Source organism: Strigops habroptila, chromosome Z (genome assembly GCF_004027225.2).
Source record: "Strigops habroptila isolate Jane chromosome Z, bStrHab1.2.pri, whole genome shotgun sequence".
Taxonomy (NCBI): Eukaryota; Metazoa; Chordata; class Aves; order Psittaciformes; family Psittacidae; genus Strigops; species Strigops habroptila.
This window is the reverse complement of record NC_044302.2, coordinates 30,087,779-30,104,453: the sequence shown is the minus strand read 5'-3', so window position 1 is coordinate 30,104,453 and position 16,675 is coordinate 30,087,779. Positions and strand designations below refer to the sequence as shown.

The window sequence follows — 16,675 nt, the reverse complement described above, 5'->3', positions numbered from 1 at the left end:
TGTGCACAACTCTAGCACCTTCCTTTCACTTATCATTGCAAAGGGTTGTATTTTGGATTCTCAGCACTGTAGTGATAATCACCTATCACCTGAATTGAAGTATAAAAATACAATTACAGAGCGATAGAAGATAAATGCAGCTGCTGGCTTCAGAACTCCACCTCTGTGGACCAGGCATAAAATGCCAGAGACGGCTAATTAACATCAGTGCTAGTGGTCTCCACCTGAGTGAAAACCTCATTTTACAAAGAGCAGAGTTTTACTGTCTGAGAAACCATGCCTCTCCTGTATTTATCTACCTCCACATGCTATACTAGTGTATATCACTTTACTCAATAAATTTATTTTCTGTTACGAAAAAGAAATGTCTCAGAAATAATGCTGGTGGTCAGCAGTGCAAATAAAGCTGGAACCCAGGTAGCATTTACTGGTTCCCAGCACAGTCCCCACCTAGGTTGCCACCCTTCCCTGACCAGTCTGATAAGAAGGAATTGGAGCAGCAAAAGCATCCACTTCACTCATGTCCCCGTTAGTGGTTAGTGCTGCATGCTAAAATTGAGCTGCAGTGTAAAACCAAGAGTTAGTACTGATGAGAAATGAAATGACTTTAAATGGTCTAGCAATTCTGAGCTAGCCAAGAAGAGCTGGACAGTAGTGGCTGTCAACAGGATCAGTTTAGGCCAATCCAAACATTTTGTGAAAGCAGCGAAAGGCACCCTTATCATTCCAAGATGATCTCATAAATGAATTTTAGGTTGTAGAAAGTTGAAAAGTTTTGTAGTGCAAGGTCTTAGTGAACTAAATGTAGATATAAGCACAATTGTCCGCTGTTCCTATAATCTTCTCTTAAAAACCAAAATGGTTCACTTTCATGATTTAGGAGTGATTTGCAGGTCTGAATTCCAAACTTTCAGTGAAGGAAGTCCAGCAGTTCAAGGAAATGCTGAAGTCTGTCAGTATTCAGATGAAGATAGATGAACAGGTTGCCCAGAGAAGCTGTGGCTGCCCCATCCCTGGAAATATTCAAGGCCAGGTTGGATGGGGCTCGGAGCAATCTGGTCTACTGGAAGGTGTCCCTTGCCATGGCAGGGGAATGGAACTGGATAAACTTTAAGGTCCCTTCCAACACAAACCATTCTGTGATTCATTCTATGAACATGTTTTCTGTGATTTGGTTTATTCTTGTGATCGGTTGGGATCAGAGGAACTGCAAAAACACATACAGAATAGATTGTCTAGTTAAAGAAGGTGTACTAAAAAGAAATCAGCTATGAAGGAAGTAGGCATGAGTTTCTCTTTCTTCCTTGTTGTTTCACCTGCTTTTTATGGCAGCGGATGACGCTCCTCAATTTTCAAGGTTCATATACAAGGCTATGTCTGCCAGTGTATTTTCTTGTCCTCCAATAAATTGATATTAATAAGACTTAGTTCCATCTGAAGGTATTTCAACCAGATATATTAACTGCTTCTTGACAACACTCACTCCAACACCACAACACGTTGTCGTGGACTGTCTGTATGTGTTTGCTATATACACACCTTACAGTTTCAGCACACTGTTAGGTAACTGACTGGATTTTGGCTTAGTTTCCCTTGCTGGGTTTGCTCCCAACCATATCAATGCATCTGCTATCAAACTTGGATTTGCTAACCAGCATGTTATTTCTTTACGTACATTCTTAAGCAGATGACTACAGCAAAAACTTCATAACCTCTTGAAAAATGTCTGTCCTGTTGACAAGCCCATTCAGCTGAGGAAAGTAGATCTCTACCAGCTAAAACTGTAAGAACCCATCTTAAGCATTGCATGTCACAGAGACACAAGGTGGCAATTTCAAGGAGAGGTGAAGGGTGATCTCTGGAGCAGTCCAGACCAGACTGTGCAGACCAGCTCCTGGAACCTGCCTTGCAGGAGACTCACTAGCCATGCTGTTTAGTTGATGGTAGCTCTGATTAATGTCATAAACTGCATTACCCCAAAAATGTATTTTCCTCTGTTTATTTGCAATCCCAGGCCTTGCAAAAAGAGCAGGCTGTTGGTGGGGCTTCAAGTAAGACTGAAGTCAGATACTGTCAGACAAGGAACATTTACCCATACTTAACTTTCTGTCATCTTTAAAGATCTAGAGTGGCTAGAAGTCTTTTCACACTTCTAAAAACAAAACTCCCACACCCTCCTTCTGCAAAACCTTTAAAATAGTTACTCTCTCCTCTGTAATTCACATACTTGTCCTATCTGTTCCCTTCCCACTCTTAATTGTCCTCAAAGACAATAAAAGAAAAAAATAATTCCTTTGACACTAAAGCTGGAGTGGGTGGTTAAAATAAGAAAAAGTGAAATATTTATAAAACATAAAAATTAAGATAAAATTGTGTAAAAATAACAAATAAAAAATCTACGCAACCAGCTATTCAAAACAGTAAAAGCAGAAATAAAGTAATTAATCGGTTCTGCCAACTCCCGAGGATTTTGTGACTGGCAACAGAAAGATATTTTCTACTTCACTTGCAAATATCTTTTCATTCATGTATTAAAAATCATGCCTCAGTTTTTGAGTCGACGAAGGAAATAACATGCTCATGCCAGGTTCAGGGTTTCTTTTTGTAGCTATCAGTGCTGCAGAGAGCAGTTTTTCCCTCTATGACTGTAGGAAAAGGAGAACCATACAAAAAACATTGTCACTTACATACAGTGTAAATTAAGGCTGCTGATATACTGCCATTTATGTGCAATCACCATTTGGATAAAAAGAATGAATAGAACAATTCTTCTTAATTTTTTTGCCCTGATGAAACATGTTTCTTTTGTCTATGTATCTCTGGGAAGAAGGTAAAAAATAGTGGTCTCTACCTGGACTTTGGCATTTTATTTTTATGGAACATCCTATTGTGATGTTCTCCCCACATCACAATCCTGCAAATCTGGGTTGTTTCTTTCACATCATGAGATCAAGTATGTGAAGTGGAAATCTCTGTTCTTCCTGAAGAGCTGTTTCAGTGCTAGAGATGCTGCTACTTTTTGCTTCTGCTGCACAGCCACAGTTTGCCAGTGTGGAGAAAAGCAACTCAGCTTTGGTGAAGAGGACATGTGAGCTCGCTCACAGGAGCAGTCTAATCCCTGGATTACAACTGTTAGGCTGGCCTTGCACTAACAGCTGTCATTTTTTCCATCACAGCATTCTGTACTCTTAATGTCCAAGGTGCTAACTGGGTATTTAGTTTCACCACTTAATAGAAGCAACACACAGTCTAAATGCTTGTGTTTTTTAGGCATTAAGGTTGAGAGCTTCAATGTGCAAGGAGATGCAATTCTTAATTGCCTAGGTCTAATTCTAACATCTTAAAAATCTGGCCTGTGGCTTTACCACAGGGCTAAACATGACCAACAACAATCTTACTTTATTTTCAATGCAATGTACATATCACAAGAAATTATTTTAAAATGATATCAAAGCATTTTCAGTCTCCATCATTTCTTATCCTTGAAATTCTGAAATAACTTGTACTGTACTATTCCATATATTAAATACTTGTCTGTTAGAGACATCCCTTCCTTTCCACCTATTTGCTTTTGTTAAAACATAAATTCTCAGTTATTGCACCATATTAGCAAGACATAGTTTAGAACAGAACCTTTTCTACAGACTTGTAAACAGTATTATGGAGGATTTTCTGTCCTGAAATTCCTGTAATTATAATTTTTCTGAATACCTGAAAAAACCCCGGTGGTACAGGACCTACTGGCATGCCATCTCCTGGGGGAATGTTTCCTAGCACTGGACTGGGAGCTGCTGCAGCACTCTGAAAAGAACAAAGGGAGAATAAACCTTTGTCATTGCATGGTAGGCATTAAACCCCTAAAAAAACCCAACCAACCAACCAAAAAAAAAAAACAAAAAACAAAAAAACACCCCAACTTTGTCATTGCATGGTAGGCATTAAACCCCCAAAAGAAACCAAACCAAAAAAATAAAAACCCAAAACCTGACCAAAATGCAGAAAGTCATTCTCTGGATATGTCTTATTGTTTCATCTGAAGGTAAATTAAGATTGCATTATGTTTAGTGTTTGTTTATACAAGTATAATATTGTCTTAAAATACCAATGCATGTTGAGGGGAAGGATGCTAGAGGTTGCAGAGATACACAAATACATGTCAAATAGACAGATCTTGTCTAGATTTTAAAAAATATTGCATCTGAGTGTGTCTCTACATATACAGATGTGAATGTAACATGCACACTTTTACTTATGTGTATAAACATCCTCATGCATGCACGAGGATATACATAGCAGACAGATAGTAAAGAAAGTAATTTATGCATGTTATCAGCAATTTCAAAGCACTTTAAAGATAATTTCAGCAGAGTATAATATACTTCAGAACTACATCAAGCTTCAAAACAGGCTTCTGTTACAAACAGTACAAGAAGGAATGTTCTGCTGGCAATGCTTTTGATTTTACCAACCCCAAAAATAACCACCATGACAAATTAGACGAATTCAGGTTATGGTTTTTGGAAGGGAAAGAAAATAGGGATTTCTAAGAAGTGAATCAGAGGATGAAATTAGTTACCTTTACAAATTCTTCAGCTGGAATAAGCAAGTAAAGAATATTGCTTCTGGCAATTTACAAGCAGGAGACAGTCACAAAAAGGGAAGCCAAACTGCTACCATTGTCGTGTGTTGGAACTTCAATTACTTTTAATTTCTAGCAGTCTTCTTTCCTGCGATATGTTTCTGTAGGGCATAAGGCTGAATTACCTATAGTGGCTCACAGTCTTCTGTGGAAGGAGTCATACACGCACAATGCACCGAGAGCCATTTGCAGCTTACCTGTCAATATCTGCCCTACGGAATCTGAATGGTTTATGTTTATTAACTTATCACTCTATTGTACGCTCACATTTGATATCCAGAAGATACAGATCTGGAAATTGTATTTCCAGGTGTTTGGCACGCTATCTAGGAAATGAAAGAATAATGCTGGGAAGAGTTAAAACTGGCAGAAAGAAGGGCTGACCTTTTTAAGCCAAGCAGAAAGGAAACATTCAGGTAATTACCGCCAATTTTTCAATGGCTTAAGCTGTGCTTTAGAATCAACTTTCTGAACAACTAGCAGTAGCATATTTAGTATCTAAGCTGTATGTTCTTTCCAAATAAAAGTCTAGAATGTATCATTAAAATACAAAGATTGCAGAAGGTGCTGGCTTTAGAACTCAGTGTAAGACTTTGACTCACTAGAAAAACCTGCAACTTAAGAGTCTTATTTGCGCAAGGATCTGGTTTGCAGGATCAGTATTAAAATCCTAGGTAATTGCAACTGACAGAAAAAGCTAGTTGGGTGAATTGGACATAGCAAACACTTTTGCATCATAATACCTTCTCGTGAGAGGCCACTACAAACCAACCAAACTAGCTGATAAAGCTGTAGTGAATAAAGACTGTTCCTCACTTGCCACTGCCATTCTTTGGGCACTGCCTGAAGTTCATGAGACTGGAGTAAGAGGGGGCTGAGATGCATGCAAAATCATGCCACTCCCTGGAAGTCTGTTGCAGGTCTGTTGCAGGATCTTGGCCTCCCAGGCAGAGGGAGAAGTAAGCAACTGGTGTGAAGGTACAGACATTACTCCTAAAGAACAAAATAATTTTGTTACACTTCTTTTCTTTTGCACGGCTTCTGTGAATGTCCACTAACTGCTTTCAGATTATCTACATTTCCAAAGGAAAACAGAAGAGAAAGTTTTCAGCTATATTTTAAGCAAAACCCAACCTGTTTAAGCTGAGCATCAGGTAACAATGCCAAGTAAAACCATGAATAGGTGCAGACACAGTCTGAGTGAAGTATGTTGGATCTTACTTCTATATGTACAGGTTTTCTAGCTGAAGAATGACAACAGCAGCATCACTGATGGAGAAAATCAATGACGTTAAAAGGCTAAGCATCTTAAAATGTCCAAAACAGCCTGCACTGCAGTCTCTGACTAAGAAGGAGTAGCCCATTAAAGGAGCACTAATAACAATGAACCTCATCACAATATCAACCCTCCTTGCTAATTCCTGATCATCCCTATGCCTCCTTAGCTATGCCCATCTTTACCAGCCATGTAATAGGATGTCCAATGGAGCTGATGCTACAGAATAAAGCATTTAAACAGACTATAATAAATCACCGGGCAAACACAGGATGAAGTCAGATAGGCAAAATAAAGTTTAGCTGCCAGATCTCAGAAAAATACTAAGGAGCACCTCCTCTGATACACAGTTTTCAAAAGCCTTCCATTGCAGATTCACTCACGCCTGCTCACATTACGAAACTATACCAGACATTAAAGCATGTCGGAGTATCTTCATGCACTCAGTGGGTCTCAGATGTCCTCCTCAACTGCAGCCTCTGCCAGAGCCCCCAGAAGTTATGAAAGAGTGCTTGTAAGAGAAGGAAGGAAAAACTTCTCAGGATGCAGTGCTCCTGTGTTTGATGAGGTTGTGGCCAGTGAGATGAGGTTCAACAAGGCTCAGTGCCAGGTCCTGCACTTGGTCCACAACAACCCCATGCAATGCTCTAGGCTTGGGGAAGAGTGGCTGGGAAGCTGCTCATGGAAAATGACCTGGGAGTGCTGACTGACGGAGATGAACATGAGCCAGCTTGTGCCCAGGCAGCCAAGAAGGCCAACAGCATCCTGACCTGTATCAGCAATAGTGTGGCCAGCAGAACCAGGACAGTGATCATCCCCCTGTACTGGGCACTGGTGAGGCTGCACCTTGAATCCTGTGTTCAGTTCTGGGCCCCTCACTACAAGAGAGACGCTGAGGTGCTGGAGTGGGTCCAGAGAAGGGCAATGGAGCTGGTGAAGGGCCTGGAGCACAAGTCCGATGAGGAACGGCTGAGGGAACTTCGGGGGGTTTAGTCTGGAGAAGAGAAGGCTCAGGGGGAACCTTATCGCTCTGTACAACTACCTGAAAGGAGGATGGAGCCAGGAGGTGGCTGGTCTCTGCTCCCAAGGAACAAACAATAGGACAAGAGTAAATGGCCTCAAGCTGCACCAGAGGTGGCTCAGGCTGGATATTAGGAACAATTTCTTCCCTTGAAGGGTGGTCAGGCACTGGAACAGGCTGCCCAGGGCAGTGGTGGGATCACTGTCCCTGGAAGTGTTCACAAACCGTGTAGACGAGGCCCTTTATGACATAGTTCAGTGGTGGACTTGGCAGTGCTGGGGCAATGGTTGGACTTGATCTTAAAGGTCTTTTCCAACCCAGCTGATTCTGTGATTCTATGGAGATATTGGGTTCTGCTCCCAGTGACTTCATGCTGTTTCCCACACTTTGAAAATCATATTCAAAAGGAATATGGTAAAAGGAAAAATGGTAAATATACTTAAGAGTTACTTAAAAAAAAAAAAAAAAAAAAAAATTATTCCAAAACAGGGAGAAAAGTACTAAAATTACACTTAACATCTGTTAAGATGTTAGCCATTAAACCTCCTAACAAGGCTTTGTAAGAAATATACCTAAAGATAACATTTTCATAATTGACTCAATAGTGGGTTGGGTGGTTTTTCTTCCCTATTTTTGAATACGACTTAGCACTGATTCCAGAGGAGCCCAGCTTCATTCCTTGGTGAACCTCAGAGATGAGCATGCAACTCTCTGGGATGGGTGAAATGGGCGATTCTTTGAGCTACACACATTGCAATGAATGATTGTAAGTCTACCTCACACATGTACCAAAACACATTGCTGCCAATTCCTGTGAAGGGGATATGTCTCTAAAGTAACCACTTTTTGGAGTATTGGGTTTTGTACAACTTTGTTAATGAAAAAGATACAGAGAAAGGAGATAGACTTAAGCCAACACATGAGACTGTAAAGCTTCTACAGCCTCCTCAGAAAGCCTTCTGCTTGACGTCCCATTCTGGAGCTGCCCTGAGAGAGGGTAGCCAAAAGATCAGAGCAGCGCTATCAGATGGATATCGGAAGAATCATTTGTGATGATGAAGGGGGAAGAAAAGCATGGTCTTATGGAAGTGATTACACAGGTGATCCAGACTGAGTTACTCAATCCTGGTTCTCGTGCTTTCCAGAGAAAAAGCTCTCAACTAGAGAGGAACTAGCTCTTCAGCCTAGTTACTCAAAATTAAATTAATCTACTAATGTTGGCTGTTTTTTGCTTGTGGACTATGATGTTTCAGGAAGGTATTCAATGCATTGATTTTAATTGGCCTAATTATTTGAGACTTGATTACACTGTGCAGTTTATATACACCATCTCCCCTCTGTATCTCTGAGTGAGAAGGAGGACAGAGCAAAGCAAAGTTTCAGTGGCCATAACAGTAGGTCAGTTTTACTGCTTAATAACTGTAAGAATATTGTACCTGGAGGCATTCTGCAACAGTCCGCTCTTAGGTGTTACAGCAACTTCAGTTTCTATCTTTCATTATCTAATGTAGTGGAGCATTTTTCCTGTTTTCATATTTGTTTGTTTGGATTTTCTTCCCTGATGGGCAATGAAGTCCCGAACCCAGAAATAAAGCATTTTCAGTCTTATAGCTATATCACATTTTTCTAGCTTGCGCTATCCAATGAACGTTTGAAGAACTTTTACCAGGTAGATCAATAAACAAACCTGCAACTGCTGCACTGAAATACTCTTATTTATTCTATACTGATGAATTATTCAGCTCTTTTTTCATAGTCCCACAGCAAACCATGGCTTCTTTTTGCATGCATTACAAGTCGTTCATCATTTAAACTTCCATTAGTTTGACATTTTAAATATTTGCAATTTGCTTTCCCTGCTTTTCATAAAAAGATGAAATAGGAAAATTTAAATGTTTTTATCTTTTTGTACAGTATCTTACTTCCTTAAAATTAGAAAACTATTTTCTTTTGTAGCTAAAATACTAAAAATATGATATCTCCTTACAATTATTAATAAAAATGGTGTACTTGAATGAAACTTATTGTGGTCATTCTTTGGTCTACTTAAGCTACTCTTAACAGTGTAAAATAGATTATTATGTTAAAAAAAATTAAAACTAGCCACAGTTTAGGCTGATTTTTACAATAAAGAAATCACAGAGTAAATAAAAAATAAAAATAAAATAGATTAGTTTTTCCATTTGTACAGTATCTGAAATATAAAAATCCAGAGAGAAGTCTGCAACACATAGGTAATTTTTTGAGGCTATCACAAGAAGAGGTTTCTGACAGAAGCTCACAGAAGAATTCCATTTGCAATCAAAGAATTTTACAAAGAAAGGACTTGACTTTATCTATAAAAATCCTCATCTGGCTCATTCACTGAGCTGGGCATTTAATTTCAGGTATTTTGCTTAGAGTAAGACACCCTTATTTTTACCTAAATGAAGAAGTTTGTCACATGTTCCTAAATTTTTCCACCATAAGGAAAATCTACTTAATGATGAATGACGAAATCTACTTGATGATGGATATGAGAAATTGGACCTCACATATAAGACAGATCTATGGCCACTCAATTCCCTTATCATCCAAACCTCCTCCATAAACCTCTGCTACACCAGCCTTAAATCTGCTGATTTAACTGGACAGCCCTGGTTCCTGCTGAATTACTAGAGGTGGTGGGTACCCACTTCTTCAGCTTCATCAAGCATCAAGCCAGCCCCTCCTGCTACTAGCTCATTCAGAGGCAGTGTCCTTGTGTTCTTTCTTCTGTGGCAAAGCATGAGCATGTTACTAGTATGTTGTGCTGTGAAAACCATGCAAGTAAACATCCCTGCTGGACCCCAGGCAGAGACAAGGCAGCGCCTCTATATGACACTGAAACTACTGGCACCAGTGTCCACGATGCAGGCAAGTTAAAACTCCTATTCTTAGGATTTAATGATGCTAAAACTGGCATCAAAGAGGAAGAGGAGCATCAGTTTTCTGAGAGCGCAGCAGGAGCTGTGAACCTGTGAAGAAGGAGCTTCATTAATAACTCTGGTTTGGAAGAAGATGTGGAGCTAGACTTTGTAAGGCACAGATACTTGTCAGTGCTGTCAGGAGTGCTAGGTTGAGTCTCTTTCTTGAAAATAAATTATTTCTATATGGAAAGTCTGAAACAGTTTTCCCTTTTCAAGAGCATTCCTCTCACTATTTGCACAGTAGATGCAACTGTGCTTTCCCACCCTTCATACCACTTCCCGTCACACTGCACATGTCAGGAAGGTATATCTGAGAACACGTCTCCATCATCCCAAGTTGTGACTCCCTCTGTATACAGGCTAGAAGCAACAGCCTGTTGATCCTGTTGATGCTTTCATGGGTAATCTCCAGGCTGATGGAGCCTCTGAAAGATGGCCCTTATGCCCTAACAATCCTACAGTCTGAGCAGAAACATCCTATTGCAGAACTGGCTGCATATTATTGCAACCTCATGTGGTATGTACTGTTTTTCTGGGTTCAAAGTCAAGAAAAAAACAAACCAACCACAAATATCCAAGAAACTTGGTGTTCACACCAGATCTCCGAAGTCCAAAGGCTAAGCAGCACTTGCTGAAAGTACTCTACGGTGTAGGAGCTCCTTCTTATGCTCCTTTTGATGAGATTCTAACTACTTTAACAGTGCAACTGAAAGCTTTGCTTTTGATTATTCCTAAATTTCCTGTCTGATTTTGAGTGATAATCAGAAAAAAAAATGCTAACTATCGTAAGCAGTTTTTGCCTTCTGAATCCTGCTTCAGAGAGAAGTTAGGTCATGAAAATTCTGGCAAGATCTTCAGAAATAATAACACTTTGATCAGTTTTTCTGAAATAGAGGGATTTCATCAAGAGAGGTCTTTTCATAAGAAATCTACTACAGAGCAGTTCCAAGAACTAGCTGTATTATATATGCAGCATCATTTTACATTTCATCTAAACCTTAACATGACTAAGATGTATTCACTCCTCAGTTCAAGTACTGAAGTAGATATATATATATACAACCAGCGCTTAATATAGTGTTAAGGATTATTTTTGTTCCTATAATAAATAAACCATTATTTTATTTTAAAATTCCTGAGCTTTATAACCTAAATGAATTTAGATGTCTTTTTTAGATTATAGTATGAGTATTAATATTATGTTTTCATATATGCAACCAAAAGATGCAGTAACCAGACAAAAATATTCTATCTTGGAGGATATTAATACAATCAGCTGAATCAAAACACGAGCAGAAATGTTCAGCGTCTCAGGTTAGTTTTGTATATGTTCATATGACATTAATGCACAGGTAATTTTAACTGAACAGCAAATGTGTAAGGATGAATGTGAAGGACACTGCAGGGAAACGACAACCATCTTTCGTACCAAGTTTGAAACACTGATGACAGCAGCATAGCGTTGGCAGGAAAAGCAGTAAATGTTTAATTTTTGGTAGGTATTTCCTCGAAAGCCATGCTGAAAACTCACACTGACGTTAAGCATAAACAAGACTCTGCTAGTCAGTTGATAGCTCTGAGATGAATGTACAAAACAGTTCATATGAAAGTCAAACATCTTTCCAAATCAGTATTGCTTAATTCATCACGTCCAGCAATGCCAGTTAAGAGAACTCAGGTAAATAAACAGGAACAGATGACATTAGGGCCATTGTGTTTAGCTCTGACCAGTCCCTGATGCACAAAAAGTGCAAAACTAACAGAAAAATAATCCAAAAGCTGTCTTATTTTTGTCACTTGCTCATACCCTCCTTTTCCCAGCAGTTTTGTTAAGGAAAGCATTCTGGTTGCTTTCCCATAAAGGCATGGATATGCATAATGCATAGGACATGATAGGACAAGAGGTAATGGGTTAAAACTAAAACAGGGGAAGTTCAGGTTAGATATAAGGAAGAAGTTCTTTACTGTGAGGGTGGTGAGGCACTGGAACAGGTTGCCCAAAGATGTGGTAAATGCTTCATCCCTGGTAGCGTTCAAGGCCAGGTTGGATGGAGTCTTGGGCAACATGATCTAGTGTGAGGCATCCCTACCCATGGCAGGCAGGTTGGAACTAGATGGATTATCTTAAAGTCCTTTCCAACCCTAACCACTCAATGATTCTACAAAAAGCTAACTACTTATTACCAACTTACTTGTTATTATCTTAAAGAATACCTTCTCATTCACAGTATTACAAGCCTTCTCCAGCTTACTGCAAACAAACAAGAAACTAACAGACAGAGACATGCAAAACTGTATACTATGTTTTATCACATTTTGCTGAATATTTTGGATAGAACTGTGTTATTTTCTTTGGGACAATATTTAATAAATTGTGTTTCCTTTTTTTTTCTTGAGAATGAAGAATAAATATTTAGTGCTACTTTTTCAAGATCCTGAATTTAGGAAATTATGGAAATTAAGGAATTTAAATTTAGGTGGGGGGTCATTTGGTTTGTTGGTTGGTTTGGTTTTGTGGGGTTTTTTTTGAAAGACAAATGATAGATGATTACTATTTCCAATCACATTTACCATATACTTGATTTCAGGTCACTGATAGCCTCGAAGTGCCAGACATACTGTAGCCAATACTGTAACAAGATCAGCAAATTTCAATTGTAAACACTTCAATCTGCAACTTACCAACTGTTTGTAAGCCATTAGCTAGTTATTATAATGTTTCACTAACCTTTACCTACTACAAATCAGAGAAAGAAATATAAAGAGGAATTACACTGATTAACCACTAGAAACCACCTCATTTTCTCAAAGACATAACATAAAACTACTCACCTCTCTGAACACACACACACACACACACACAGACACACACAAAAATTTAAATAAGCTGATATTCCTTCTACAGAGCATTTGAAACACTCAGCTGTACACAAAAGAACCATAACCTCTAGAAAGCATCTGTGGTTTACTTAAAATGAATTGAAGAGCATGCCCAAAAAGGTAGATTCATCACATAGAAGCAAGCCATTTGAAAGACCTGGATCACAAGACCCGATCAATTCTTGGTATAGTTCCACTGATGTATATTTGTCTAAAATGTTTAATTTCTGCTCTGTAATAGGAAGGCATTCATGCGACAGGAGTAGTCTGAGACGTCTAATTGTAGACGGTCATAATGTTATTCCTCATAATTCCTCAGCTTTCCTCAAACTGCAGCTCCTTACAGCTTGATCTGGACCCTGCCATTCTACTTCCCTTCACCCTATCTTCACTACATTATTATAAATGATAAAGAATATATAATGTCATAAGTAATAATTGTATTAATAGCCAAGTTGTTTATCTGTTAACAGAAGAAAAACATTCAATTTCTTTGGGGGGGGTGTGGGAGGGTGGGAAATTGGCTTACCTGGTTTTACTCAGCAGACCTGTTCACTTAGTGAAGTGGACCTCTTGATGAGGATTCCCTCCACTCTTCTTTCCTCAAGAAATAATCCTATCCCCAAAACAACCTCACTGCAAGCAAAGCTTCCCCCTATCTGAAGTAGGATTACTGTTTGCTTTACTGTATCCCAGTGCCCAATCTGGGCTTTTCATTCTACTTAGGTGAGATAGTGAAATTCTATTACAGAACTGAGAACCAGGTATTAGGTTGGAAGTATACTGTTAAGGGTAACAGAAATTATTTTTGAAGACAGCTTTGCTATTGATGAATAAAGGGATTTCAAGCTCTCGTCAAAAGACAGCATTTCAGCCCTGTCTCTCAGCTGCTGCTTCCTGGACTCTTCAGAACACAATTTCCAGACAAAGATTTCTCTTAAGTATGGTTATAAAGAAAAGTTATTTTAAAATGAACCTTTTGTTATCCACTAGAGGTTACTAAAATCACTACTGCACATAGATACCAACAGAATGTTCACTTAAAAAAAAACAGTGTAAAATTAATTTGTGTTTTAAATATGGAGATACAGAACTATATTTAAAAACTGAATACTTGGGTTCTCTTATTTCTTTACAAAGATACAAAAAAAAAAAAACCAAAACCCAAACCTATTGAAAATAATGAATTCAGACAATTTTCTAGGAAATTAAAGGCATTCATTTCAGCTTAATTCCAAGCCCTGTGTTATTTAGTAATGTACACCTAAGTACAAAACCAAAACACCAAAGGCTGGCCAGCTGTTATGTGACACGTCTGATAAAATCCATCAGTAATAACCATGCTGCTGACAAGTTAAAGGCACTTGAGGACACAAGACACTGTGGTTGCAGCTTGGAGCTGAGTTGCAGTGATATTTCAATGAAATTATTTCTTTCCAGAAGTGACACACCCCGCCTCCAGATTCCCTGGAGACCAGGACTGCTTCGGTCTGCTAGCTTAACAACCATAAAATACTCAATGCGCTGTTTTGTTTTCCAGGCTGCACCTCCAGATCACATCTTTGTTGAATAACTGACATTGCAGACCACGAGTTTAACCCGTTGCCTTCCTCGCCATGAGCAATTTGAATGAAGACGTGTGAAAAAGATGCTTCTCCTGAAAAGGAGTTAGCACGAAAATGATCAGAGGAAATCGTTCAACTTACATGACCATGACGCATTACATGTATCTGACTGAATTTTTAACCCTCTTTTATGGGATCAAAGCATTGCCTTTACATTTAAAATTGCTGAAATACAAAATTGCTCCTAAAATTGTTATTCCCAGTGATTTTAAATGGTAACTGATGATCATATGGCATCCTCTCCGATCAGGTCAAAGACCAGTAACTACAGGTTAGTTTTAGAAATACCATGCTTAGTCCACGTATGAGTTTGATTAACACTGCTAAAGCCATGACATACTGCTCAAAGTAGGCTGATAACTGCTACTCTCTTCTTCCTGCTCCAAACACGCTCCACTTTGTTCTGTTGATGCTCCTCGGAAAATTCACAGCTGGTATGACTGTGCTAGTTAGGATAGCATGACAAGACTATCTCACACCCTAACTTTCTCCAGTAATTAACCTGTCTTTTAATAATTTAATGTCTTTTAATCATGTAATTAATATAATTTTTAAACTTATTTTGTTTTTTAAAGATTTTAAGATTGCCACAGTACAGTTCTTATGCCACTGCACTCCACACAACAGTCAAGTGCTCTCCCATTTTAAGAATATAGTGATTAATAATAAAAGTTTCTCTGCATCTCTCTTCTTTTCCAAGCTATGAAACACAAATGAATAACTATGCTGTGAGTTGAAAGACCAATTTTGATTATGAAATGCAAAGTACACTGGTTTGGGCTATCCTTAGGTCACCTGGGAGTGATTCAGCAATCTTGGCAATATTATATATTTCAACTCACATTTACCACATGCTTAATTTCAGGTCATTGATAGCTTCAAAGATCATATTTATATATATGTGAATATGAGAAAACTCAAGTAACTCATTATCAAAAATGGATTTTTGCCTCCATATGTAGCTGGCTGTAAAAGAAAACACATGCACAAAACCCATATATTTTATTTTAGAAAGAAATAAAATTCTGAACTGCAGAATGTCCCTGATGATGAAACTACTCCTTTGCCCAAGAAATAGAATATTTGGGTGCTCTTGTCTGGACCTTCATGTCATGAAATTTCTCCTTAATAACCATTACTAAAATACTAACTGCAGACACAGCTCTGTTTTTTTCAAGGCTGTGCTGTAGAAGTTATTACTCTGTCCTAAAACATGAAAATATGATTTCACAATACCATACTACTGACAGCACATTTTCATAGTCAAAACATACTGAAGCAGCCATTTGGAGTTTTTGAGCATCAGCTTCTTTCTTTATTGAGTTAATGGAACATAACACGATACATTCTTTAGAGCCTGAATTTCATTACTTTAAAATCAGTGGCATTTCTTGTATATATGGATGCTGAAAAATAAATGTTTTATTCCATAACAAGTCTGTGTTCATTTTAAGACACAAACAGATTGCAATTAAAAACAGTATTATTTGGAAGAGATTTCCCTGTGTTTCTTAACAGAGAAGTTCCTCCCTAGATGGCCTGAAGTTAATTCCATAAGCAGAAACATCATCACAAGGCCAACATTCTCACAAAAATAACAAGCACCTGAAAATTAAAGATATATGCTGGAATTTCTCAATTTCCATGTAACACTGAAAAAAGCCTTTAGGAATACTTCCCTACCATGCAAATATAACTAGCCCAGTGAGACTCCTCTCCTCAGACTCCCTCTTCAGCCACCACAGAGAAAGCTGCTCAGAGACATCCTCTAAATGAGTGCATCTTTTCCCATCATCTACAAAGGATGCACAGGGAGACCAAGACCAGCCACATCAAGACTGAGGTTCACCTTTGCGAAAGCCCTCCTTATGTATTTGCGCATTTTGAGTTTAACTAACTGAAGCGTTGCAGGCAATGTATGGTGCACAGTATTGATAACAAACCACAGTCCACGAGATAGATAGGACTTTTCAGGCATGCCTGAAACTCAGGCTTTCAAGAACAGCTAGGATGTTTAATATCAGAGTCTAAGAAAAGCACTGCAATTTGAAGGAAAATATGATAAAACTCATGGAAAGCTAGCTTGTAAAGCATCTCATTTTTCTCACATTGTCTGAGTATCTATCTTTGGATAGATGTAACTTGTTGAGCAGAAAGTTAACACCTCTAAGTGCTAAACCACAATTATGTACAGTGCTTATGAAGGACTGACATTTTCATGCTGGTGACTGTTTGCTATATAGTAGTCTGCCAGTAACAAAGGCCTGCCCTGCTACCCATGGTGTA

The 16,675-nt window shown here is 38.6% G+C and overlaps 2 protein-coding genes across 12 annotated transcripts in view; one reads left to right on the top strand and one right to left on the bottom strand.

Annotated features, from left to right (window-relative positions):
* The window catches only part of ATP6AP1L (ATPase H+ transporting accessory protein 1 like), a 756,678-nt gene that overhangs the window by 453,441 nt on the left and 286,562 nt on the right, over positions 1 to 16,675 (top strand). The window lies entirely within an intron of this gene.
* The window catches only part of SSBP2 (single stranded DNA binding protein 2), a 175,154-nt gene that overhangs the window by 60,307 nt on the left and 98,172 nt on the right, over positions 1 to 16,675 (bottom strand). For 8 of the 10 annotated variants that reach the window (XM_030470284.1, XM_030470285.1, XM_030470283.1 and 5 more), the window contains exon 5: positions 3,712 to 3,801. The exons of the other annotated variants lie outside the window; for them this stretch is intronic. In XM_030470284.1, the coding sequence (XP_030326144.1) occupies positions 3,712 to 3,801 (90 nt within the window). The remainder of the gene's footprint in view (positions 1 to 3,711; positions 3,802 to 16,675) is intronic. 10 annotated transcript variants of the gene reach the window in all.